We start from the raw sequence: 26,139 nt of genomic DNA, 5'->3' as shown, positions 1-26,139 counted from the left end.
TTAAAATGCTTCAAACCTGCTCAAAATTGTTCAAACAATAACATAAAAGTAATAGATTTATTTTAATAACTTTTTTACTTTTTTTCAACTTTTAAATTTGAATTCTTTACAACTTTTTTGCATAAATTAACTGCCAAACTGTTTAAAGGAGGGTATAGATAACTTTTATACGGAAATTATGTCATTTATTTTATATTATTTCAATATGCTCATAAACCTACATGCATTATACACATCACAATGATATCAGAATATACAATTTCAAATGGTGTTAAAACATTACAATCACGTGACAATTGCGACTTAATAAATAGTTTATATTTTATTGATCTAATTTGATTATAAACATTGTTAAACATGTTGACTTTTTAAATGACTTTTTTTTTTGTCATAATTCTTTACTAACAAAACATTGTGTAAATAACAAAAAATTGATAAGTGATTACAAATAATTTATTATTATTCTGTTCTTCTGACCAAACATTGAGCATTTTAAAAGAACATTGAACACATTTTTTTGTAGAATACTTATAAAATAATACATATATTAAATTATAAATATATACATCTTTGCATACATTGTTGGAGACCTAGCCCACTCAACCCTACCACAGGAGATTTGCGACAAAGTTAAATGCTCTTAGTGAGAATTTTTTGCTCTTAGTGAGACTAAGTTAAATTCCGCTATTCCTTCTATAATCTTGTGTTGATGGGTACTAACTTTTAATTTGCAAAGACTCTAATAGTCACATGCTTGGCTTGGGGGTATACATACGCATTAATTCACTTATTTGTCATAAAATCAGGTTGAATCTTTTGACGACTCTTCTATGTGCTTCTGTTTAGCGCCTCTTCACTCTATCACCTTTCTCTTTATTGCTCTCCTACTTCCCAAGACTTCACTCTTTTAGATGTAACTTTTGATCAAATTGACCATGCCCTCTCTCTTTACCTCCCCCTGCCAATATTGTTATTATTGGTGACTTAATTGTTCATCACACTGAATGGCTTGGCCATAACGCCACTGACCCTGCTGGCATTAAAGCCTATAACTTCTGCATTTCTTAATCTCTTACTCAAATAGTTAACTTTGTAATTCATTTTCTTGACATCTCGAATCATTTACATTCACTCCTTGATTTGTGTCTTGTTTCCAAACCTAGCTTGTATTCAGTTTCTCCTTAATCTGCCTTAGGTTGTTCTGACCATGCAATGTCAGAATGTCTGAGATTTTTTTCATGATTTTCTTTATGACAACCCTTGGGGTGTTTTTTTTCTCTCAGCTGATATATGTGGCTCTTATATAACCTCCTAGATTAATGCAGGAATGAAAGCTTTTGTTCCTTCTCTTTGGTTTTAAATCGAGCCTCATTTTACTCCATGGTTTTCACTTTCTTGTGCAAGTGCTATATCTAATCATAATCTTTTTTTTTTATATATAGAGAGAACAACTCTCTTGAGAACAAACAGCTATTTTTATTGCAAGAAATGTAAAAAGGTACTGTCAGATGCTAAGCATCATTATTATCAATTCACTAAATCCTCTATCTTTTATATATATATATATATATACATATATATATATATATATATATATATATATAATATATATATATATATATATATATATATGGATATATATATATATATATATATATATATATATATATATATATATATATATATATATATATATATATATATATATATATATATATATACACACACACACAGTGGACGGCAAATTATTAGTTAGTTCTGAGATAAGATACAGGATTTAGTGAACTAAATCAAATTAGCATGTCATTAAATACCATGCTAATTGATAAAAAAATCTTCTAGTGATTCTGCACTATACTACTTCTCTATTATAGTCCTTCTCTTACACATCTCAACACTTAAATACTAACTTGTTGCGATATTGGGAAAACATTATTTTTTTCTTGTTTTTTGTACGAACCTCTTAAAAGATTTAGATTCCATCCAGCATACATTGCTTGTCACTTAACCGAGTGCTTATTGTTTAAGCAGAAACAGGATAAAACTTATTCAATTGTATCTTAGCAAAAGAAGTCAGAAAGTAAAAAATGATCTAAACAGTTCTTTCTCTGATTTTTTGTTTAACATCCAACAAGGCTTAAATGAAGGTCTGCTACTGTTTAACATCTTCATAAGTGATTTATTTCTATTTTTACTTAATGTTGACATTCCATAGTATGCTAATAATAACATTCCTTTTTAGTGCAAAAAAGGTTTTATTTCTGTTGTGAGTGATCTGCAAAATACTGCATATTGATTTTTCTAATTGTTTGAAAACAACGATATGAAAGCCAATTCAGAAAAATATCATGTTATTATTAGTAAAACAAGTACACTTAGAGTTAACATCTGTTATTTAAAAGATTAGGGTTATATATAATAATAAACTTTCTTTCGATAAACATTTAAACAAATATCTATAATAATATAATATAAAAAATAACAAAATAAATATTCAATAAACTATATATACACCATAAAGATTTATACCAAATCTTTCAAACATTTGACCTGGGCTTTTATTGATTATTATTGAACATACCAATTTGAAAGGAAGCAGATGATCAGAACAAAAGGTAAATTAGAATTCGGAGAACTAAATTCAAGGAGCAAATAGCTGTTTATGACCAGAAACACTTGTCAAACCACTGCAATATAAAAAGTATAAATATTTTGAAGATCAAAATCTTTTATTTGAGTTTCATTGCATATAGTAAACAATCAGGGTTAATATTCGACTGGGGTCAGGTTTGTGACTGGGGCTGCATAAACATTGATACATCTTTAAAATATATTATTTTTATTTGAAATTCACATTGTCAGGTCAGGTTATTCTGCTACTGGTAACATGTAACCCAGTACAATCTGCTTCATGTCTTGCTGCCTTGTAGGATACAATTTTTTAGGCAAAGGCTAGGAGAAGCCAACTCCGACTTAAAACACTCCCTGCCTTAGGCCTCTTGGTTGAGTAAAGGCTAAAGATGGTGTCTCGATAAAAATACTCATCTTGAGCAGAATGATGGATTTTACTGACTCAATGTATGGGTTTTGCTTGTGTCTCTGTTTTTAAGATTAGGCAACTCATTCTATTATCTCCTAATGAGGGTACAACTCTAAAACTCAGTTTTATGGTTCTGAGGCCAGCTGGTAGTCAGGTTTCCTAGACTTTGTGGTAGCTATCAAGAGGCTGATTCCATCAACAGCTGAAAAATATCAAAGTATTAACAGTGCCATGTTGCCCATCGATGGTGTCCCTGTTTATACTTTTGGTGTGCATTGTCAAGGCCACATTTGGAGCCCTTTGTTACGGCTTAATAATCACTCATCACCAAGTTCTCTAAACCTATCATTCACTAATATTCATGGTCTTTGAACTAACTTTTCTTCTGATGAGTCTTATCTCTTAAAAAGTTCAACAGACTTACTTGCTCCTTGTGAGATTTATTTGAGTTCAGCTGTCTCATCTTGTGATCTTAGTGTTGATGGTTATCTTCCTTTAATTTGTAAAGACTCCAATAGTCACCTGCTTGGCCTGGGCATTTACATTCGTAAGAATTCACCCATTTGTTGTTAAACTAGGTTTAAATCCACCGACTATTCTTTTATGTGCTTTCGTTTAGCACCACTTCACTCTATCGCCTTTCTCTTTGTTCTATATCGCTCTCCTTCATTTCAAGACTGCACTCTTTTTGATGTTATTTCTGATCAAATTGACCAAGTCCTCTCTATTTATCCATCAGCAAATATCGTTGTTGGTGACTTGAATGCTCATCACACAGAATGGCTTGGCTCTAGTGCAAGTCACTCTGCAGATGTTAAAGCCCACAACTTTCCAACTCGCTTTCCAGACAACCCAAATCATTTATCTTCTCTACTTGACTTATGTCTTGTTTCTGATCCTAGTCAGTGCTCAGTTTCTCCACATTCACCCTTAGGTGCTTCTGATCACAGTTTGATCTCTTTAAAACTATTATCTCATTCTTCTTCTTCATCTGAATCCCCCTATCATCGTACCTCTTACAACTACCTTAAAGCTGACTGGGATTCTTTCCGTGATTTTCTTCATGATGGCCCTTGGGTAGAAATTTTTCTTCTACCTGCTGATAAATGTGCTTCTTACATAACCATGTGGATTCAGCTTCTGTATCTAAAGTGATTTCCTGCCTAGACTCTTCTACAGCTTGTGGCTCGGAAAACATACCTGTTATACTCTTGCAGAAGTGTTCTTCGGAGCTGTCGTCTATACTTTCAAAACTATTCAACAAGTGCTTATCAGAGTCATGTTTTCCAGCCTGCTGGAAAGCGGCATCTGTTATCCCTATCCTAAAAAACTCTGGAGAGCGATCTGATTCGTCTAACTACTGTCCCATTAGTCTTCTTCCTATAATAAGCAAGGTATTTGAATCTTTAATTAACAAACACTTAATCTCTTATCTTGAATTTAATAACTTACTTTGTGATCATCCATATGGATTTCAACCATCTTATTCTTCAGCTGATTCACTAACAGTAACAACTGATAGGTTTTATTATGCACTAGATAAACGTGGAGAGGTTAAGGCCATTTCTCTTGACATTTCTAAAGCTTTTGATAGGGTTTGGCATGCTGCTCTTCTCCATAAGCTTTCTTCTTTCAGTGCATCTGGTAACATCTTTAAGATTATTGAATCCTTCCTTTCCAATCGTAGTATAAAAATTGTCCTCGACGGACAACACTCTTCTTATTCTGTAACTTCAGGGTTTCCTCAATGTTCAATCCTTGACCCTATACTCTTTTTAATTTACATTAATAATCTTCCAGATATTCTCACATCTAAGGTGGTATTTTTCTCTGATGATACTACCATTAATTCTTGTCATGATAAGAAGCTAACACTCTTTTGAGCTTGAAAAGGATCCTGGGGCTCACAGTGGCTGGTGAACTTTAATTCAGATAAAACTCAATTTTTTTCAGCCGATTGTTATCGCAATAATTTAGATTTTCCTATATTTATGAACAGTAATGTACTTGATGAGTCATCTACCCTTCATCTTCTAGGATTAACTCTTACTTCTGACCTTTCTTGGAAACCATATATGAAATCCATTGCAAAATTAACATCTGCTAAGGTTGCATCTCTTTATCGAGCTTGACACTTTCTTACTCTGGATTCTATTCTCTATCTCTATAAATCTCAAATCCGGCTTTGTATAGAATATTGTTGTCATATCTGGGACGGATCTTCTAATGATGCCCTTTCTCTTTTAGACAAGGTGCAAAAACGCATTGTAAACATAGTTGGAGCTGCTCTTGTAGCTAACCTCCAATCATTATCATGTTGTCATAATGTTGCTTCTCTTTCTCTTTTCTACAAATACTATAAAGGACACTGCTCTAAAGAGATAGCATCTCTTGTGCAATCTACTAAAATTCATTCTCGTGTTACTTGTCATTCAATTAAGTCTCATCCTTTTTTTGTGACTTTTCCTAAGTGCTCCAAAAACTGTTACTCCTCTAGTTTTTTTCCTCAAACATCAGTTCTTTGGAATTCATTTCATACATTTTGCTTTCCTGATTCATATAATTTGAAATCTTTCAAGTTGTCTGTCAATCTTGTTCTACAATCTTCATCTTTTCTCTCCATTAATTTCCAACACTAATTAGTGGTTGCTTGCAGCCTTGTTAGGAGTGAAGATGTTAAAAAAAAAAAACACTAAACAACCAACTGCTGAAAAATATAAACTGTTCCACAAATGAGCCCTTAGAATTGCATCAAAATAGAAATACATCAAAAATACATTTACCTAACTACCAAAACATATTTTGATGATTACAAAAATTAATTTATTACTGATAAAAAATGTTTCCATTACTATACACCATGAGAATTAATATAAATTGGCCACATAAATGTTTAAAGTTAAAATGCAGTTTGCACCTTTATCTATGAAAGATATTTTTTTTTTCAGTATAGAGACTTAACAAATGATAAACTTGAATCAAGTAACATTCAAACAAGTAACATTCAAAATACAGTCTAAAGTCCCTCACGCATTTGGTTTTGTCAATTTTGGATTTTGTTCTAAAAATTTGCTAAATGTCATCATCTTTGAAAGAATTCTAAATAGAAATGAAAATTTGTATTCTAAAACACTTTTAATCCAAACTAGACATGATATTTTTGAAGGAGGCTGAATACATAAACTAGTCAAAAGATATATCTCTGCAACTTTAAATAAGTTGCATGATTTAACTACGCAATCTTTTTTTTGGAGTTGACTTTAAATAGGCCTAATATAGAGCTTTAACTTGTTTAAATATATATGTTTTAACTATAAATAAATTGCAAATGAAATTAATAAATTTTGTGATAGATATATAGAGTTTGTTTTATTTTTAAATCTTATTTTATTAGCTTTTGACAGTTGCGCAAATAAATGATTTTTTTGAAAATGTCATTTAACTATGTTTTAGCCATATTTTTCCCTGCAAAATCAATATATACTTTTGGAAAATATATATAAATTACTTTAAAAAGTATAATACAACTTATAGCAATTTTTTGTTTTATTGGTTCCATTTTTCTGTTTTTGCACACACAAGCTTTCAAATTGTGCACTCGTATTCTTTCATTCTATAAAATGCACTTTAATAGCTCAGCAGTTTTTTAAGGTTATCAACACTGTATAGAGAATATCCCATTTAGTAGATATATCTTTAAAAGAACATCAAATGACACCATCTTTAAAGCTTATTAGATTGTACTGTGAAAAGCGTGATAGTTAAAATTTTGATAACTTAAGTTGAATATCTGAAGCCTAATATATTCTAAAGTTAGGCAGCTAAAATTAACCAGAGCAGAGCAGAAAATGATAGCATGTATTTAAAACTGACCTTATATGCCTATGATTTAACTATTTCATAAATTTCTTCAGCCATCTCCACCCCTTGCTCTTGAAAGTTAAAAAGAAAATCAGTTATCAGCTCTTTCATACTTATATCAAAATAACATAACCATTTATATTAAAATAACATACAGCAATATGAAACATTTTTGGCTTTACTTAATTTAGAGTGTCTTTTAAAATACTAAATGGTATGCATGGCAAATTTGAATTTGTTTGAGTAATTTCATTTAAAGCAGATTCTTACAGAGATGATACGTTTTATTTTTTTGTTTCCTTTTTTTGTAAGCATGCATTTTGATTGCATTTTATTAATTTAAAAAGCTTTAAATTTAAAATATATCATAACAAATACATTATATAGTTTGCAAAAAATTATAAACTGCAGTAAAATTTGGCAACATTGCATTAGTTCTACTATATAAAGTTTTTCCTTCTTACAAAAAACAAAATGATGCAGCAATCCTTTAAACTAAAATATCTTAGACTGAAAACTTAAAAAAGCAAAACAACGGAAAGAGTGATATCAGAAAAAAAATAGAAAAAAATGCAAGAAAACTAAGATTCACCAAGCTTAGCCTCTTTGGTAGATGAGTTTTCTTAGTTTATGTTTAGCTTTAACAAGTTTACAGAAGAAAGTTTTAACAGTCTCATTCAAAACTTTGAAGAATATGCCAATAGCCTTATTATTGTAAATGTATATTGTATAACCAATAAATTTTTCCACAACTTTACATTAAAATTTAAAAGAAGATTTAATAACTGAACACAAGAACTAAACATTGATTAACCTAGTTAAACAGTTAATTCTTTCACAAGGGGGGAAACTTTAAAGAATTCTATAATTTCAACTTTAAAGATTTATAGGTTTAAGATTTAAATGTTAATTGCGATTAAAATATTTAAGATTTAAATGTTTTAAATTATACAATAATTGATAACAAAAATAATAATAAAAAGAAAATTTATAAAAAATTTTTAAATTTGTTAGCAGACATCACAAATCTCAAATTTATTTTTTAATAACTTAGTGGTTTAAATTTGTTTTTTTAAACATTTTCGACTTTAATTTTGTATAAATATTTGCTTTAGAGAGTCGTAAGCATTTAATTGAAAGTTTTATTTGAATTCTTTCAAATAAAACTGTCAATTAAATGCTCATGACTAAAGGCCGATACGAACACTTTAGTCAAGGAAGCATTTTTTAATTTTGTTTTCGTTACAACCTTTTTTTTTTGTTAAAAGACCTTAAAATATCCAGTTTCTCTCAATACTAATAACTTTTTTTTTTTTAATTAAAAAATTTTTTGCTGGGTTATGCATATCAACATTATCAGCAATCTATATATTACAATAATTTTAAACCTTTTTTATAAAATCATTACTACTGATGTTAGCAGCTTAGTTTAAAAATGGTGTCTGTGTTTTTACAGATTAGCCTACATCAAGATTAATACTGCCATTTTGCGCAGAGCACATATTATTTGTATTTCTAAGGTTTCCCTAAGTTTATTTTTAAACTGAAAAAAGTCAGAAAATGTATATTTCCTTTTTTTAATAGAGATAAACTTTTTAATTGAAAAAAAAATTACTTGAGCAGGGTGTAAAACTTGTTAATGAACTTTCTTCAGGTTCACATTTCTTTTCACTACCTAAAATATAAACCATAAAGTTTGTAAAAGAGTTATCACCTTGTAAAACAACTTGCTATTCTTTACCTGCACAGTATCTCATTGAACAGCTTGGAAGTGGTTGTAAATAATATACAAAATACTCTTCACTGTTTCGTAAACATTTTTTTACTTTGACATCAGTTTTATTAGCACAAGTATCTTTATCAACTACCACACAAGCCTTAAGTGACTTAATTTCATCTATTGCAGATGGTTCTGTACCATTTAGCCAAACAGGATTTCTAACCCCTAGAAAAAATATAAGTGTACAAATACAAACTAATACATTTTTTTTACTATTAAAAGTATATTCAAATAATACACCAAGCTTTAATTTATCTTAGAGAAAATAAGAAAGATAATAGTATAACTTTCTGTTGTTTGTATTTAGTTGCTTTCCTATATTTTATTGTTTCAAAAATTTGTTTAACTTTATTGTCTTTGAATATTATTAAACAATTCAATGTAAAAATATTTTGGACATAAAGCACAAGGTCTCAAATTTAGCTGCATTTTCACAGCTCAAAGATTTTTATAATTTATGAACATATCTAAAATTAAATCATCCAAACAGTTACACAGATATAACTATTTTAATTTTGCTTTAAACCAACAAAAAAACTGTCAATTTAAAAAGAAAATTTTTGACTTTTGTTTCTGTTCTGTATGCAATGGAAAGCTGAAAATATGTCCACTTACATATTTTGAGTCAAGGAATCCAATAAAATAACTTAAAACATAAAAAAATGAACATAACACCTAAAATTTGAACCTTTATTACAGTTTTATTTGGGCAAGTCTAATTACAAAAGTGACAATGTAGTATGATTTTTTTGTCTTTGTTTTATATTTAGATGTTGTCCTTAATAATTTAGTTGTAATTGTTACTAAGAATTGCAGAATCGTCTTTTCTTAAATAGAAAAAAAACAGCATGATTAAATTTATTCTAATTCATTACTAATAAAACATGAATTATGAAAAATCAAAGAAAAAAAGTAGGTGATACTCTTAGGTGCTTAATACAATGATATAATAAATAATAAAAATGGAAGTTCACATATATTAATTTTTAGAAAATTTTCCCACCCACTCTGACCTTATTAAGACCCCTTTTCTCTTCCCTCATTTATTAAGTACTAAATAAATTTCTTTGTTTATAACTAGTAATAATAATTATTATTACTAGTTATAAACAAAGAAACAGTATCTCAAAATTTTTAAAAAAAATTTAAAATTAGAATATATAAAGTTACTTACAGAAATAAAAATTCGAATTCCCACACACCTGTTTATTAAGACCCTGATCCAACAAAGATCATTTGTATTGCTTTTGATCCAAAAGCAATACGAAGATCATTTGTATTGCTTTTGATCCAAAAGCAATACAAATGATCTTCGTTGATAATTAAAAATAATTGCTTAAAAAAAGTTATACAATTTCAAGCTTGATTAATTGGGCATTTTGTTAAATTATAAGATGAGTTAACTGAGGGGAAAAAAATACAACACAAAACCATTATGATCTTCAATTTTACTTAGAATTCCCTGTTTTCTTTTAATTAAAAATTTTGTATTAAAAATATGTTAAAATAAAAATATCTAAGAACATTACCACATGAGTAAGGTGGTGGAGCTTTTATTGGCATTTTTCCTCCAGCACCACTTGTAAACCGATACCAATCTGTGCTGAATGGTTGATGACATGTAGAAGAATCTGTTGGAGATATTTTAAATGCAGTACTTCTTTCAAAGTCATCAATTGTTTTGTAATCAAAACAAGGATCATCTAAAAAAATAAATTAATTAAATATTACATGCTCCAAAACTTTTAATAGATATTCTTCCAAATAATAGTAACTAGATAACTAGATAAAAAAAAGCAGAACAATTCTTTTAATAAACTTTTATTTTTTTTAGGATAAAAATCAATTTAACAATTAAAGTTTTAGTATGTCATACATATATTTTTTGTAGCATGCTATATATATATATATATATATATATATATATATATATATATATATATATATATATATATATATATATATACACACACACATACATACATACACACACATTAGGGTGCTTCTAAAAACAACATTTTTTTAAATGTCTGCTGGCACCCCTAGAATGTGTTCTATATAAAAACATAATACTAGGTTTAAAAAATTTTTCTATAAAAAATATTTTGAGGGATTGCTCCTGACCCTCAAACATTAAATCGGTCCCTTATATTATCAAAATAAAAATTTTTTAAAGTGTGTCATGTCAGGTCTCAAATGTTGCAAAATTATATAAAAATTTCAGAAATATAAACCATTTTATAATTAAATTATTATTTTAGATTTTAGTGAATAGAAAAATGACATTTTTTAACTAAAAATAAAAAACAGGAAATTTAACAAGATTTTTTGATTATTATTTTTTTATCAATGTTTTTTTAAAAAAGATGATTATTTTTGAAATTTTTATATAATCTTGCTTTGTTTGAGACACAATACGCTTTCAAAAACTTTCTTTTTTATAATTTTAGGGACCTATTTAATGTTCGAGGGTTGGTAGCAACCCCTAAAAATATTTTTTATTTAAAAAATTTTTTAATCCAGTATTATTTTATTATCTAGAACACATTCATAGGGTGCCAGCAGACATTTTCAAAATAAGTTGTTTTTAGAATCATTGTTTTGCCAGCATTAATATATTTGATCTGATGCCTAACAACATATGTGATAAAAAACCATTGAACTCCCTTAAAAACTTCACCAAGGGTCTTTGGGTCAAGGGTCAGACTTTAATGATATTGTAATAAAAGATTGTGTCGTTAATGATAGTATTCAAAAAAGAAAATAAACAACTTGAAAAAATAAAAAAATTGTGGTTATGCAAGATTTTTTAGAAAAGTTTAGAATTATGGCAAAAACAAAATGTAGAAAGGATGAGAAAATTAATTCAAAATACAAAATATGTAATTTTGCAAATAACTTTTAAATAATATTATTTAAAGTACGCAATGGAAAAAAATTTCTTTTTTAAACTTTCTTTTTTATCTAGGCAGCATGCAACCATTTTTAAGTTGAGAGTTATTAGAAAACAAAAAATATTGATGAAAACCAAGGAAAAGGTTGATAGAAGACTTAAAAAATTGTAAGTTGTGTGAGTTGAGAAAAAGATGGGAGAGAGTTTCAAAGAATAGATGTGAGGAAAAAAAACTACATAATAGTTTTTAGAGCATGAAAGGAAATATACAGTAAAAAGAGGCAATTTTGAGGAATGACAAGTCAAGCAAATATGAGTTTTGGTTAATAGAATTAAAATTTGTTTGAGCATCATGATGTTATATGCAGAAAAGAGAAAGAGATGCCAACTTACAATGATGGGACAGTGACTCAAACTTAGGGAAATGCCAGCGCAAAATCTGCTAAAAATCTTAAACATATAGATCCTAAAATGCTGTTTCTAAAATCATTGTCAATATCTAAGAAAAAGAATACTTGAAAACTCTCTTGTTTATTTATTAAAATTCTCCTATAGTAACTTAAAGAGCTTTTAATTAAAAATATAAAGATTTCTATATTTTAGTCATCATGTTTATGGCTGGTACCTGAGACACATGATTTATTCACACAAAAAAAAGATTTTTTATAAATAAGTTTTTTTTTTTTACAGTTTGTTTTTGAAATTGAAATATTGCAAGTATGCAATAAAATAGAAGTTCCTAATTTAATTTAGACATTTAATTTCAGAGATATGAGACTAAAAAGGATTTTGATAACTACGAAAATTCTGTTAAAGTTTAAACTGCATCAGCTTGATTTTTACTCCAGTAACTTTTGTAAAAAAAAATTCTGTTAAAGTTTATGCTGCATTACCTTGATTTTTACTCCAGTAACTTTAGAAAACGAAACCTTAAGCTTTTGAAGTATTTATGACAAAAATCAATGAATTTCAAAGATGTTTACAATAACATGCTTTTTAAAAAATTAAAGCATGTCTATAGAAAAAAGAATGTAAGTGGAAACAAATCATTCAATGACAACATTTTAAAAGTAATTGAAGCAACCCCTAACAGGCAAGTTTATTTATTCTTAAATGGCAAACACTAAATATAATAACCTAAATAACACTATTACGGAGTCTTTAGAATGATATTCCTCAAGAGCATATCTTTTATATTATCCTTTTACCAAAAGTTTAAGTTAAATTGTTTTTTAACACACAATAATGCGTGTTAAAAATTTGTTAAATTGAAAAGTTTATGCAAGTAAACTTCTTAAAACAAAGTTGTAATGTATTAAAATTTAAGTTAACATTTCATTAATGAATGATTTTAATTCAAAACGAGTGTTCATATATCGACTATCTCAAATAGGAACAGATGAGGTGGAGTGTTCATACATCAACTGACTCAAATAGGGACAGGCACAGTGGAGTGTACGAGCAAGAACAAAGGGTTATGGCTTGGGCAGGCAGTCAAAAAGGAATAATTTGTTAACTAGAAAAAAAGCCTACCGTTCTGCTAAAGTTTAAGAACATATAAATCTCTAGAAATCTGATGATGGCAGAAATCACTATAATTGGTTTAACTGTTGAATTTATTATCGGTGTGAGTATTTGTCATAATTTCAGTGGCAAATTTTTTCAAAAATCAAGGCAACTTTTGTCACCGTTGTGATAAGAATAATTTGAATAAACTAACAATTTAGGTTCTAGCCAGATTTTTTAGCTCTATAATTAGATTTTCTTCATTAGATGTGATTCTATTTAGTCATAAAGCCTGACCATATACTATACTATTTTTTGATCTCGAAGATGGTTTGAGTACGCTACACTATAAATCTAGAGTTGTAATGTATAACAACAGAACCACTACGCAACAAATGTAGATCTTTTGTAAATTACACAACGCATATTTTCATGATTAATGTCGCTTGGAAGTTTTGTAATAACGATTAGTTTCTTTTTTAATCAAACCCATTAGCATTCTGATCTAGCTATATTATTATTAGATGTTTTTCCCTCAACCTAAAATTTAAAAAAAAATTATTTGCTTTGATTACTTGTGGATTTTATTAAGAGAAGATTTTATTTTAAACATAAATTTATAAACTATAACTAAACAAAACATAATGTATAGAATAACATAAAAATCAATTGAGACTTTGCAAATGGAATTTTTTTTTTTTTCTTGACAAATTTGTAATAAAAAAAATTTAAAGAATTTTTTCACAGCACAATAAATGAAACTTGTTATGTGTAAATTATTGTAACAATAACTTTACAAACATATGCTAGTAACAAGTATAAAACCGAATTTTGTATTTAACAAACTATTTTTATTTAAATAAACAGACAGCTTATGAAAAAACTAAAAGCTCTCATAAACAGAAGTCTAGAGGAGCAGCTCGCATGGCTCACCATGTTCGTTTAAGGAGAGCTTTTCTCCACTCTCTCGCATGTTTAGTTCCGCCGAGGCCTGTGGCCTGTATGTATGTATGTATATCTATATATATATATATATATATATATATATATATATATATATATATATATATATATATATATATATATATATATATATATATATATATATATATATATATATATATATATATATATATATATATATATATATATATAATATATATACATATATATATATATATATATATATATATATATATATATATATATATATATATATATATATATATATATATATATATATATATATATATATATATATATATATATATATATATATATTATATAGTTCTTGTATGTTGAAACTCTTATATGTTGTCAGAAAGTTTTTTCCATATTTTGTTGACAAAAAGTAAAAATTAAAATGCAAGACTGGAATTTTTTTTATTAATTGAATGACTGCCTGCCCCAACCAAACCCTCAATCAATGTAGCAGCACTGCCTTGCGGGTCAAGCTAAAAGATAGTAGATGTAGCAGGACTCCGTTGCGAGTCAGGCTATTGGTCAGTCGATATAGCAGCACTCCCTTACAAGTCAGGCTATTTGTCAGTCGATGTAGCAGCACTCCTTGTGAGTCAGGCTATAAGATAGTCGATGTAGCAACACTCCGCGCATGATTTACAGTAAAAAAAATAAAAATAAAAATATTTTATTAAAAAAATTAAATAAAAACATTTTATTAAAAAAATTAAAAATAAAAACATTGGTTATATTGTTAAAAACATTCTGGTCAATTAAATATGCGTTTTTGTGGTTTTTTTAAAAAACGATTAATTTGTAATTAAATTAATGGTTTTAACTTTCTGACAACACGCAAATGTTGGACGAAAGTCAAAAGTATATATATACAAAAAAAAAAATATATATATATATATATACATATATATATAGATAGATAGATAGGTAGATATAGATATAGATATAGATATATATAGATTTAGAGAGAGAGAGAGAGAGAGAGAGAGAGAGAGAGAGAGAGAGAGAGAGAGAGAGAGAGAGAGAGAGAGAGAGAGAGAGAGAGAGAGGGAGAGAGAGAGAGAGAGAGAGAGAGAGAGAGATATAGATATATAGATATAGATATATACATATATATTTTGAAGAAAAACATTTATTTATACATTAAATAAGTTTTGTTTTGGACTTAATGCTTTAGTTACTACTTTGGTTTTAAGCACTTTGTATTTCTTTTTGTTCAATAATGTGTGTTAAAAATTTGTTAAATTGAAAAGTTCATTTATTTAGCTTTCTATTGATATATAGTTTGTAATGCTTTTAAAGAGATTTACTACTCACATTTTAATTAGTTGTCAATGTTATGCCATCCAAAATTTATTAAAAAAATTGTGCGGTCAAAGCAAAAAGATTTTCGTTAAAATGGCTGGTAGCGAAAGAGTTAAATATATATACTACTTTAATAATATTTTTTTAGTATAAATTATAGTACACCAAAAATCATAATAATTTAAAATCTTTTTAACCATATTATTTTAAATATTAATATAAATAGTATACCTTTACTGACTTCACAAATATAAGCAAGATGATTATTACAACTTATGTCATTCCAACCATGACCTCTAAGCATTCCCACACAGTCATCATTGTTATTCATATTATCAGGTGCCTTACTTCTCCAGTTAAAAAACTGTGATGTTGTATTGTCGTTCCAAACAAACTTTCCCTCAGTCTGAATGTCATTTAAACCTTTTTTAAATAATGTTTTTAAACAATTACTTTTTACACAAGTTTATATTTTACATTACCTTAACAATATTTTTTAAAATTGGTTTTTAAACGATATATGGACAAAATAAAAAAATTAATGCTAAAAAATTAATATAATTGGTAAAAATTGTATTTTTTTAAAATCCCAACCAACAAAAGCATAAAATGAATGTGTCAAATTGCATACAAATGCTTGTTGATTGTTACATTAAATTTTAGTTTTAAGAGAACATTAACTTCTTTTTGAAGTAAAGATGATTCCTAACAATCTCTAAAGATTTGACACATGTTACAAATGATTGTTACAGGTGTCAAATCTTTACAGATTCTTAGGAATCATCTTTTTTTCAAAAAGAAGTAAATTTCCCTTAAAACTAAAATTTTATTAATATTCTTACTATGGTAAAAATATTACTATAAATGTAGTAATGACTATGTAAGCAATTTCATTACTTTCAAAAGTAAAAAAATTACTTCTTTAAGTCAGAGAACTGTTTGAAAGTTAATAGGATGATTTTTTTTTAATAATTTTTTTAATAATTTAATAAATTTATATAAATATTAATAAGAATAAGTTTATGTAATTACGAATATATTGAAAGAAGTTTTTTGTTTCAAATATTAACATATACAGGTAAACTAATAAAGTAAAAATACCAATCCAGAACTGATAACTCGAGTCCATCAAACTAATGTAATTTAAAATCAGAAAATTTTCTTCTTGATTGGTTATACTTAACAAACTTCCATTATAATTCTGACAAGCTAAATGGGATTGATTCCAAGTATATCCATTATAATACTCGTAAATAAAAAATCGATAGCAATAGCTTCCAATATTCCAAATATTGTTCCAACCACCAGTACAATTACCACCATTTTTAGCTAAAAAACAAGCAATTATAAATCATTAAAGATTCTAAACTTTAGCTAGAAAAAAACTAGAGTTAAACAAATTAAAACTGTAAAACTAAAAACTAAAACTTCAATTAAAAAAGTTCAGATTAAAAAAAATGAATTTAAATAAGTTTAAATTAAACTTTTCTTACTAGACTTAAACATTGTATTCAAAAAAATCATGCTGTTTTGTTAATTTTTTAATATGAAATCAGAGTATTCAAGCGCATTTTACATTATTTCATTACATTATTTCATTATTCACACACATTATAATTAATATCCCATGAGTACAATTCCACACTATTTTATAATTTTTTTATTAAGATCAAAACTATTTCCATGATTAGTTTTTTTTCTAAATACTATAAATGATGTACTAAGTACTCCTTCAGACATTTATTGAATTTGTATTTTTTAAAGGATACAATAACTTAAAAGGGGTGCTAAATTTATACTATTCTTAAAGAACACTAATGTCATGTTTTTTATGACTACAGTTTAAAATTTTTGTCTTGTCTCTTAAAACAAAACTATTTATGAAATTAAACCATGTTATTTTTGATATATTTACATTAAATAAACTTTAGAGACATTTAATGATCATTGAGGGGGTAAAACCTAAGAAATGCAAAAACTAAACTTAATAATTTTCCACAGGAAAAACTTCAAGTTATTTTTCAGTATAACTTAATAAAAAAAATTTATTTGAGGTTTAATAATACGTTATTTTGTGAAAGGTCACTAAAGTACATAACACTGATTATAATATTTATAATTAATTAAATTATTTTGTTGTTTACTTGTAACTCATACTCATAAAACTTATCAAAAAACTGTTTAGCCAACCATAAAGATCTTAGGGGCATGGGTACCAGTATTTTTGTAAGCGGTTTCAAACTTGTTTTTTTTTTTTAAGTACAATACTTTTTATTACATTAGAAACCCAACAAAATAATTTTTTTCTAAAAATACTGCAAATAGAAGTGCTTAAATAATTAATTTTTTTTAATTTTTCACTTTTGTCAGTATAGTATTATTACATTTATTTTATGAGTCAATGCTTTCATCTTTGAAATATTTTTCATTAAAGCTAAATCATTCATTATTTCATTTATGTTTTTAAATTAAAAATTTATGGTAATTCTAAAAATTCTGATGGTTCTTGTTTTTTAATTATTGCTCACTTGCTTATTTCTAAAATTATAAAACCCTTTGTTTTATCTGAAAGCTTGAGCACAACTTCCTTCATTCGTATAGATTCCAATAAACTGATAAGAGGAATGGGAGATCTCATTGTTTTAAATCTTTGAAAATCTCAAATATTTATGAATTCATAATTCTTAACACATACAAGCAACTTTGATAAATATATCTTCAAAGAAGTATTTATCAGATAAATCCTGCTAAAATTTCCAAGGAAACTGATCAGTTTTTCATTATTTCTGCTCTATATGCAAGAACTTTTTAACATTTTACCATGATTTGTTATCATCATATTTTAGACAGCATTTTATAATAATTCTATAAATCTAAATATAGAAAATATATATTTTTCCAATAAATAGATTGAGCAACCTGCTTGTTCTTTGTGAACTAATATATTTTAGAGAACTAATTTAGTTAACATAATAATGTTCTTCATGATTTTGAAATGAATTGAAAGTCATTATTTGAAAATCAAAAGAACATCACTGCTTTTGCTGCATAAGCGTGTTTTGCATTTTGCGTCAATATGACAGACCAAGAAAAATGTTGGGAGCCATACAATAACAAACAAAATACTTAAAAAGTGTTCTAACACTTTTTAGCTAACCTAACGGTCAGCTACACCAATGGTACCATTGGTACAGCAAACACCTTGGTAAAGCGGGAGTCTAGTATTTACGTGGACTTTTTTAGGTATAGAAAAACTTATAATTTATATGGACTTATGTATACTTATAAAGAACTTATATATATAGTTAAATATATAACTTATATATAAAGATTTTATTTATTATGTATATATTTAGTATATATAACTTATTTAGAGTTTTATAGACATAAAGAAATAACTTCCTGCAAATAATGTTTACAATTCTTTCTAAAATATAATAAAAAGTAAACATCAAAAATGGTTGCTTTCATATAATTAATAATAGCATTAGTAACGTGAACAAGAATAATATAAGGGGTCATCCATAAACTATGTCATGCATTTTTTGACGCAAGCGCACCACCAACCACCACCACCACCACCACCACCACCACCATCACCACCACCACCACCACCCCTTCTCGTCATAACATTGTAAACTCTTTAGTAACAAGTCTTAATAAAAATAAAAGTTTAGGTGTAAGCCTTCATTCATCATTAAGTTGATGCTTTTGACCAACCTCAAACCCCTTCTTTATCTACTAGGCTTGCATAGATTTAACCTGTGCTACAATGTTTCCTGTGTGCATTGTCGAGGCCACTAAAGGCACCATACGACACATTTCGACTTCAGCATGCTGAGGCTGAAGCATTAGGACATAAGCAGGACTTAGACAACTGCATAGCTCATTGCTTGGGTTGCCGTGCTTTATCTATAAACGAGTCAACTTTCCTTTAAACTTAAATCATGGCCAAAGTAACCAAAAAATTTGAACAAAAAACCATCTCTACCACCTAACTGTTTCAATAAATCTTTCACAAATATTTGTGGTCTTCAAAGTATCCCTCTATCAGTTGAATCTTACATCTAATTTAAACTCACCTGTTCCTTCTTCAAATCTCAGTCTCAATTGGTGCTATTCTTTAGTTCGCAATGACTTCGACATTCACATGCTAGGCTTGGGGTATACTAACATATCAATTTATCTATTTGTCAGGAAATCAGATTTGAATCCTTTGTCCATTTTTTCTATATGCTTCGGCTTAGCACCTCTTTTGCTCTTCGAATTTCCATTTTTTCTTTATTGTTTTTCAAGACTGCACTCTTCAGGCCCGTAGCAAATGGAGGGGGGGGGGCAGCAGGGCCATTTGCCCTCCCCCCTCCCCAATAATTTTTCAAATAAATAATTTTGAAAAAATTGTCTGAAAAATTCACTAAAAAAAAAAAGTCCTTAAAACTATTTCGGGGCCCCTTAATCCAGCACTGCCCCCCTCCCTTCTCTTTATATAACTTTAGTTCTTACGAGCCTGCTCTTTTAAATGTAATTTCTGATCAAATTGACCATGCCCTTGGCTTGACTCTAACACCACTGGCTCTGCTGGCACTAAAACCTATAACTTCTACATTTCTTAATCTCTTAATCAGGTAGTTATTTTTATAAACCTTTTATCTTGTACTTTTTTTTGGGACTCACCCTATCATCATGCTACATACTTACTTTCCATTACCCGTTTGGCCGAGATTTTCGACAATACCGCAAAATGACAAATTTTTTTCAGCTATTGCATAATAGACGTTCAATGAATTCAATCAGCCTCGTTCTTTCTCAATTAAAAGCATCCAATGTCACATTAGCATTCAAGTTGGCACGCAAATGCTTCCATTTTTGCATGCAACCCAAGTGATTTTGGCTCTCTTCAAGCTCTTTACACCTTTGTATATGTAATCAGACTTATTTCTCTGAGGAAATGAGCCTTCCACTTCTTCATGTTGCGAACTAACAGATGTTCTTGTATCCAGTTCTATTACAAAAAATGTGGTAAGCTTTTTCTATTTCTTCGCACAAACAGCTGGAGCTTCTGCTTTTTGTTTTTTCAACATTTTTTATTCCTAGAAGGATAAACTTGAGAATTGGTTTCATAAGGAAATAAAATTTGTTTATTGCTTTTGCTAATATATACAGACTTTGTTTTCGAATGGATTATTTAAATAGAAACGTCATTTAAATGATCCACAGTAAACAACGCACTGATTTAAAAACGAAGACTTAGTTTTTTAAATTTGTTTTTCTGGGAAAACTGTTGTTGATTTAATAACTTCCATTAATGTCAATAAATAAAATCTCTCAGTATCTCTTACTGACACCTGTTATTGAAAATTGCTATTGTTAATTACTTTAAATGAATGAGCTCTAAACGATAGCAGATCTTTCATCAAATAAATCTAAAAAATCAAAATCTAATTAATATTAAAAGAAAAATCCTCCATAACAATCGCTCGGTAACATAAGTGAAAGAACGCTAAATATCTAGAATCATGAAAAAAGTTTATTTTTCTTAGTCGGTCTATTCTGATAAATTTTTATTTTATTTTTGTAATCAGTATTGAAATCAGGGTTAAAAACCCGCCCAAAAAAACCCGCCCAATAAAGTCCAATAAAACCCGCTTAAAAAAACCCAATAAAACCTGGGTTTTATTGGGTTTTTTTAAAGATATTTTATAATTTTATGCACTATTGTAACCAACATTAATATTATGTTATAACTATTATATTATTAACTAAATTAATTATTAAATACTATTGTTAACTAAATTAATTATTAAATATTATTGTTAACTAAATTATTATTAACTATTATTATCAATTATTATAACTAATAATAACAGCAATCAGAGTAGATTTACTAATATTTGAATATTTGATTATTTGAATATTTGAATATGGAAATACATTAGGCCTGGTGAATAAAATTGAGCAATTGCTTTTACTCCAAGTTTTTGGAGTAATTGCTGCAATTATGTGAATACAAATTTTTAGCAATTGCTTTTTTTGCGGGTGAAAGACTTTACTCTGAGCAATCGCTCATATAAGAGAAAAAGGGTTGAATAAAAAAGCTTTAACTCATAAAACAGCAAGCAATTGCCTCAAATTTTACAAGCATCTATAATAGCTGCTTTTTGTTTTATTTTTTGATAATTGGACATTCATTTTATTACATAATACTTTGTATTACTGTTTTTGACTATATATATATATATATATATATATATATATATATATATATATATATATATATATATATATATATATATATATATATATATATATATATATGTATATATATATATATATATATATATATATATATATATAAATATATATATATACATGTATATATATATATATATATATATATATATATATATATATATATATATATGTATATATATATATATATATATATATGTATATATATATATATATATATAATATATATATATATATATATATATATATGTATATATATATATATGTATATATATATATGTATATATATATATATATTTATATATATATATATATACATATATATATATATATTTATAAATATACATATATGCATATATGCACTGGCATATATATTTCATCTTCGCATTTGTTATCATTATTTTCATTTTATTTATTATTATTATTTTTTGATTTACACTAAAAGCAGCCATTTTTAAATGAAAAAATAAAAACAACCAATTTCTATTGGTAGCGGCATAAAGCATTTACTCCTTTTACTTACCCAATAAAACCCAAAAAAAACCGGTTTCTGCCAACCCTGAATGGAATGTCAACATCTTGTAAAATTTTCTAATACAATTCACATTACTGATTCGTAGAAATCTAACCACAAAGTGGTAACAATTTTTAACTTGTTTTCTGCTAAACGAAAGTTAAATGGTATTTTCAGTAATAAGTTTGCCCTCTTTTGGCCAGACTCAAAACTTTTTAGATTATTTTATTCTTCAGACAAACAGCCTTCAACAAAATTTGAAAATCAAGTTTCAGTTTAAATAGGCAAATATTTGATAAAGTTGTTGTGCGTGTAACATAATTTAAAAAAGGAATTGCACATACATGCCTAGCGCATATACTCACAAAATTTTATTTAAATTTCGTGGTACTTTTAAACAGCCTCCTTAATTTACTTATATTTTCAAGCTGTGTTAAATGTACAGATTTACAATAACATAATGTATTCCAAAATATCTAAGAAAAAGGAGGGGGGGGACAATCAAGGGGGGGGGGGCGGATCTATGGACAATCGTCTATTGATACGCCTTTGTAAAAAATAAAAATAAATTTAAATAACACCAATAAATAACATATAATTAATTATAACGATAAACAAGTTATAACAATAAGTAGCAATAAACTTGAGTAAACAAAAAAAAATTCAATATAAATCAGCTCTCCATTTTAATTTCAATTGTAATTGTAAGAATCTGTCGAAATTCACAAAAAATTTCAAATACTTAAGATTCAAATGGATATTAAAGAGTTACAAAAATAGACTAAATATTGTTTACCTTTTTTACAAATAAACCCAATCTTTGCATTGCAGTTAAAATCATTCCAACCATTACGAGTTGTCTCCACACAATCTTCATCTCCATTTAACTCAGTAGGTTCATTAATTCCCCAATTAAAAAAAAATCCTGTTGTATTATCAGACCACTTATATGTTCCCTCAGTCTGAATATCATTAAGACCTATTTAAAACAATATAATAATTTAAATACAACTATCAAATAACTATTTTAGTCAACTAATTAAGTCTACAAAATATTTTTTTTACCTACGGTTCAAGTACTTAATGCTTGTGTAGTTTTATAAACCTTTTATATAAGTTGTTTCAAAACACAAAACATATTTTTTGAAATATAAAATATATCAAAAAATGTTTTTATTTTAGAGATTTTAAATATTATAAACATTTCATTATTTATATTTAGTAAAAAGTTCTGTCAATCAAAATAAAACCTTTTTTGTGTCTGTAAGTCAAGGAAACCTACTTTTTTAATTTTTGGAATTATGCTCTTGTTTCATGGCAACTCATTTAATTTATATGAATGGCAAACAAAAAAAAACGTTTTTAGAAAAAAATCTTTTTTTCTAAACTCATTTATTGCCTATTTACTAATATTTTTTTCAAAATCCACTTAAGAGTTTAAATAATAAGTGAGTGCCTCCTCAGTATTTTTCTTTAAAACAACTTTTTTTTCTTTTAGCTAAGAAAATCTCTGTAAACGGCTGTAACCTCAATATTTAGGACATTATATATATACCTTTTATATAAGTTGTTTCAAAACACAAAATATATTTTTTGAAATATAAAATATATCAAAAAATGTTTAAAATGTTTTTATTTTAGAGATTTTAAATTTTATAAACATTTCATGTTTTACATTTAGTAAAAAGTTCTGTCAATCAAAATAAAACCTTTTTTGTGTCTGTAAGTCATAGAAACCTACTTTTTTAATTTTTGGAATTATGCTCTTGTTTCATGGCAACTCATTTAAATTTATATGAATGGCAAACAAAAAAAAAAACGTTTTTAGAAAAAAATCTTTTTTTCTAAACACATTTATTGCCCATTTACTAATATTTTTTTCAAAATCCACTTAAGAGTTTAAATAATAAGTAAGTGCCTCCTCAGTATTTTTCTTTGAAACAACTTTTTTTTCTTTTAGCTAAGGAAATCTCTGTAAACGGCTGTAACCTCTATATTTAGGACATTATACTTATAATGTAAAGTAATCATAAGGGTATCCCCAAAAAAAAAAAAAAAAAAAACCTCAATTTTTTCCCGTTCTCTAAGGTCCAAATAGGCTAAAATTACCAAAAAAACTTTTTGTTCCAGTAAAAGTGATAGCTGTAAAATTTTTCAAAAAAAGTGCAATTTTTTTGGAAAAATGAGAGTCTCTTAAAATAATTTATTTCTAGTTTAAGAAGTTATTCTATTGTGACCAGTATGAGGTTCATTATTGTGTTGCCCAATCAGTTGTCTCTAACAAAGTTCTCGATCAATAGGATATGCTTTTCTGCACAGCAATTGACACATTCAATTAGCTTCAAAAACCTTTTAAAAATGTGAACTGTTATTTCTCTTTATCCACCATTTTAACTTTTCAACATGAATCTCAGCTATCCTACCAGCTCAGTAAGCTCTTGTAAGCATGAATCACGACCTATTGAAACCCCGCTCAGTAAGCTCCGTTGACCTGCTTATAAATGGTAGCTTTGGTTTTCCCATATGAAACTGCTCAGATAAATTAAAATGTGCCGTTTTATCATCTTTTTTTTCCCTGATTCTCACCTAGGATACATTCTTAGTCATCCTATAGGCAAGCAGGTATGAAGCATTTACCAAACATCTTAGGAATGAATTATCATTAATATTAATAATTTTTTTAAAAAACTCTAAAATGTCCCCCTCCCCCTCCCTCCCTAAAAAAAAACAGTTTTTAATATAATTTAACTACTAATGTAAGGCTCCAGATTGATAAAAAGGTAATATTGATACACCTACAAATAATTAAAAGACAACTAGTTTACAGAGCTTCTGGTAGTTCTTGTGTTATATATCTCTGTAGTCGATGGCCTCTTGAGGAACTGCAGGGCCTCACTTTTAATGATGTTTAAAAACAACCTAACCTGTTACCCATTCTAATCAAACCAGATGCGCTTCATCTTATTCACTTCGTTCTGAGTGACCAGTTTACATAATCGTATATATACTGCTTTCCTATACCATTTTATTTTCTCAAAGAAAATCGCAAAGATACAATCAACAATATTTTAATACCCTTGCATATATAAGATCACATCTGCCTGGTCAACTCTCTTGGAGCATTCAGCTTAAATTACTCTAAGATTGATGTCATTTGTGCTGTCAATATCATTGAATGATGTTTTGAATCTTGTTTTTCACATCCATTAAAAGAGAAGTACCGCATATGTTTCACTCTTGCAGGTAAGATATTCACTAGGAAACCTTTGAGAACAAGCTACAACAGAAATAGTAGATTTTAAACGTAAAAATTTTAAAATAGTCATCAGTATCTATTTATAAAATTGTAAATCTGAGGTTTTCCAATGCTGAGAACCTGGTTAAAATATTCTATCAATTAGCTGCCCATGACAGCTGGTCAATTGAATACTTTACAGGAAACAGTAGCTTTCTGTTTTTAGTGTATGTCATCCTCTTTTCCCTTTTATTTGGGTCTATTCTGACAGGACAACCAATGTTAGCCACAAAACTGAACTTGTTAATTGATCAAAGGTGATTTAAATTGGCATGTGACATGTTTTTTTAATAAGAGAATTATACGTTTATAAACATATAAAGCTCAAGTTATGTTTACAAATTAAGCGTATGATAAGCATTTTGTTGTGTGTTACTTTAAATCAGGTTTATGAGCAGAATACTGAAATTTTCGTTGGTGTTTGTTTGATGCATGAAAACCATTTAATGAAGTTATTGCATTGCAAAACAAAAATATTTATATATAAGTATAGATGAATTTTTCTTGGACACAAGGCTTACGAAAATGCACACGGTTTTATAAGCTTAAGTATAATTAAGAGCCTCTTAAAATATTTCAAACAAGCGTTATCAAGCATGTTACAAAAACTCGATGTTCTTATAAATATAAAGTATGCATTACACTAATAATAATGTTAATCACTTTACTATTCATCAATAAATGTTTAAAAAAACAAAAAAATGAGAAAAATGTCCTAATA

At 27.5% G+C, this 26,139-nt stretch overlaps 1 protein-coding gene across 2 annotated transcripts in view; it reads right to left on the bottom strand.

Annotated features, from left to right (window-relative positions):
* The window catches only part of LOC100208378 (von Willebrand factor D and EGF domain-containing protein), a 111,441-nt gene that overhangs the window by 76,014 nt on the left and 9,288 nt on the right, over nucleotides 1-26,139 (bottom strand). The window contains exons 3-8 of one of the 2 annotated variants that reach the window (XM_065795827.1): nucleotides 22,920-23,102; nucleotides 16,462-16,689; nucleotides 15,592-15,783; nucleotides 10,211-10,384; nucleotides 8,643-8,846; nucleotides 8,517-8,576 (exon numbers count right to left, since the gene is read on the bottom strand). In XM_065795827.1, the coding sequence (XP_065651899.1) occupies nucleotides 8,517-8,576; nucleotides 8,643-8,846; nucleotides 10,211-10,384; nucleotides 15,592-15,783; nucleotides 16,462-16,689; nucleotides 22,920-23,102 (1,041 nt within the window). Of the gene's footprint in view, nucleotides 1-8,516; nucleotides 8,577-8,642; nucleotides 8,847-10,210; nucleotides 10,385-15,591; nucleotides 15,784-16,461; nucleotides 16,690-22,132; nucleotides 22,320-22,919; nucleotides 23,103-26,139 lie in introns of those variants that run through there. The other variant, XM_065795828.1, reaches the window with a different exon arrangement.

This window comes from Hydra vulgaris, chromosome 04, assembly GCF_038396675.1.
Source record: "Hydra vulgaris chromosome 04, alternate assembly HydraT2T_AEP".
In the NCBI taxonomy this organism is placed as follows: Eukaryota; Metazoa; Cnidaria; class Hydrozoa; order Anthoathecata; family Hydridae; genus Hydra; species Hydra vulgaris.
The sequence above is the reverse complement of the archived record's forward strand: the minus strand, read 5'-3'. Positions and strand labels throughout refer to the sequence as shown.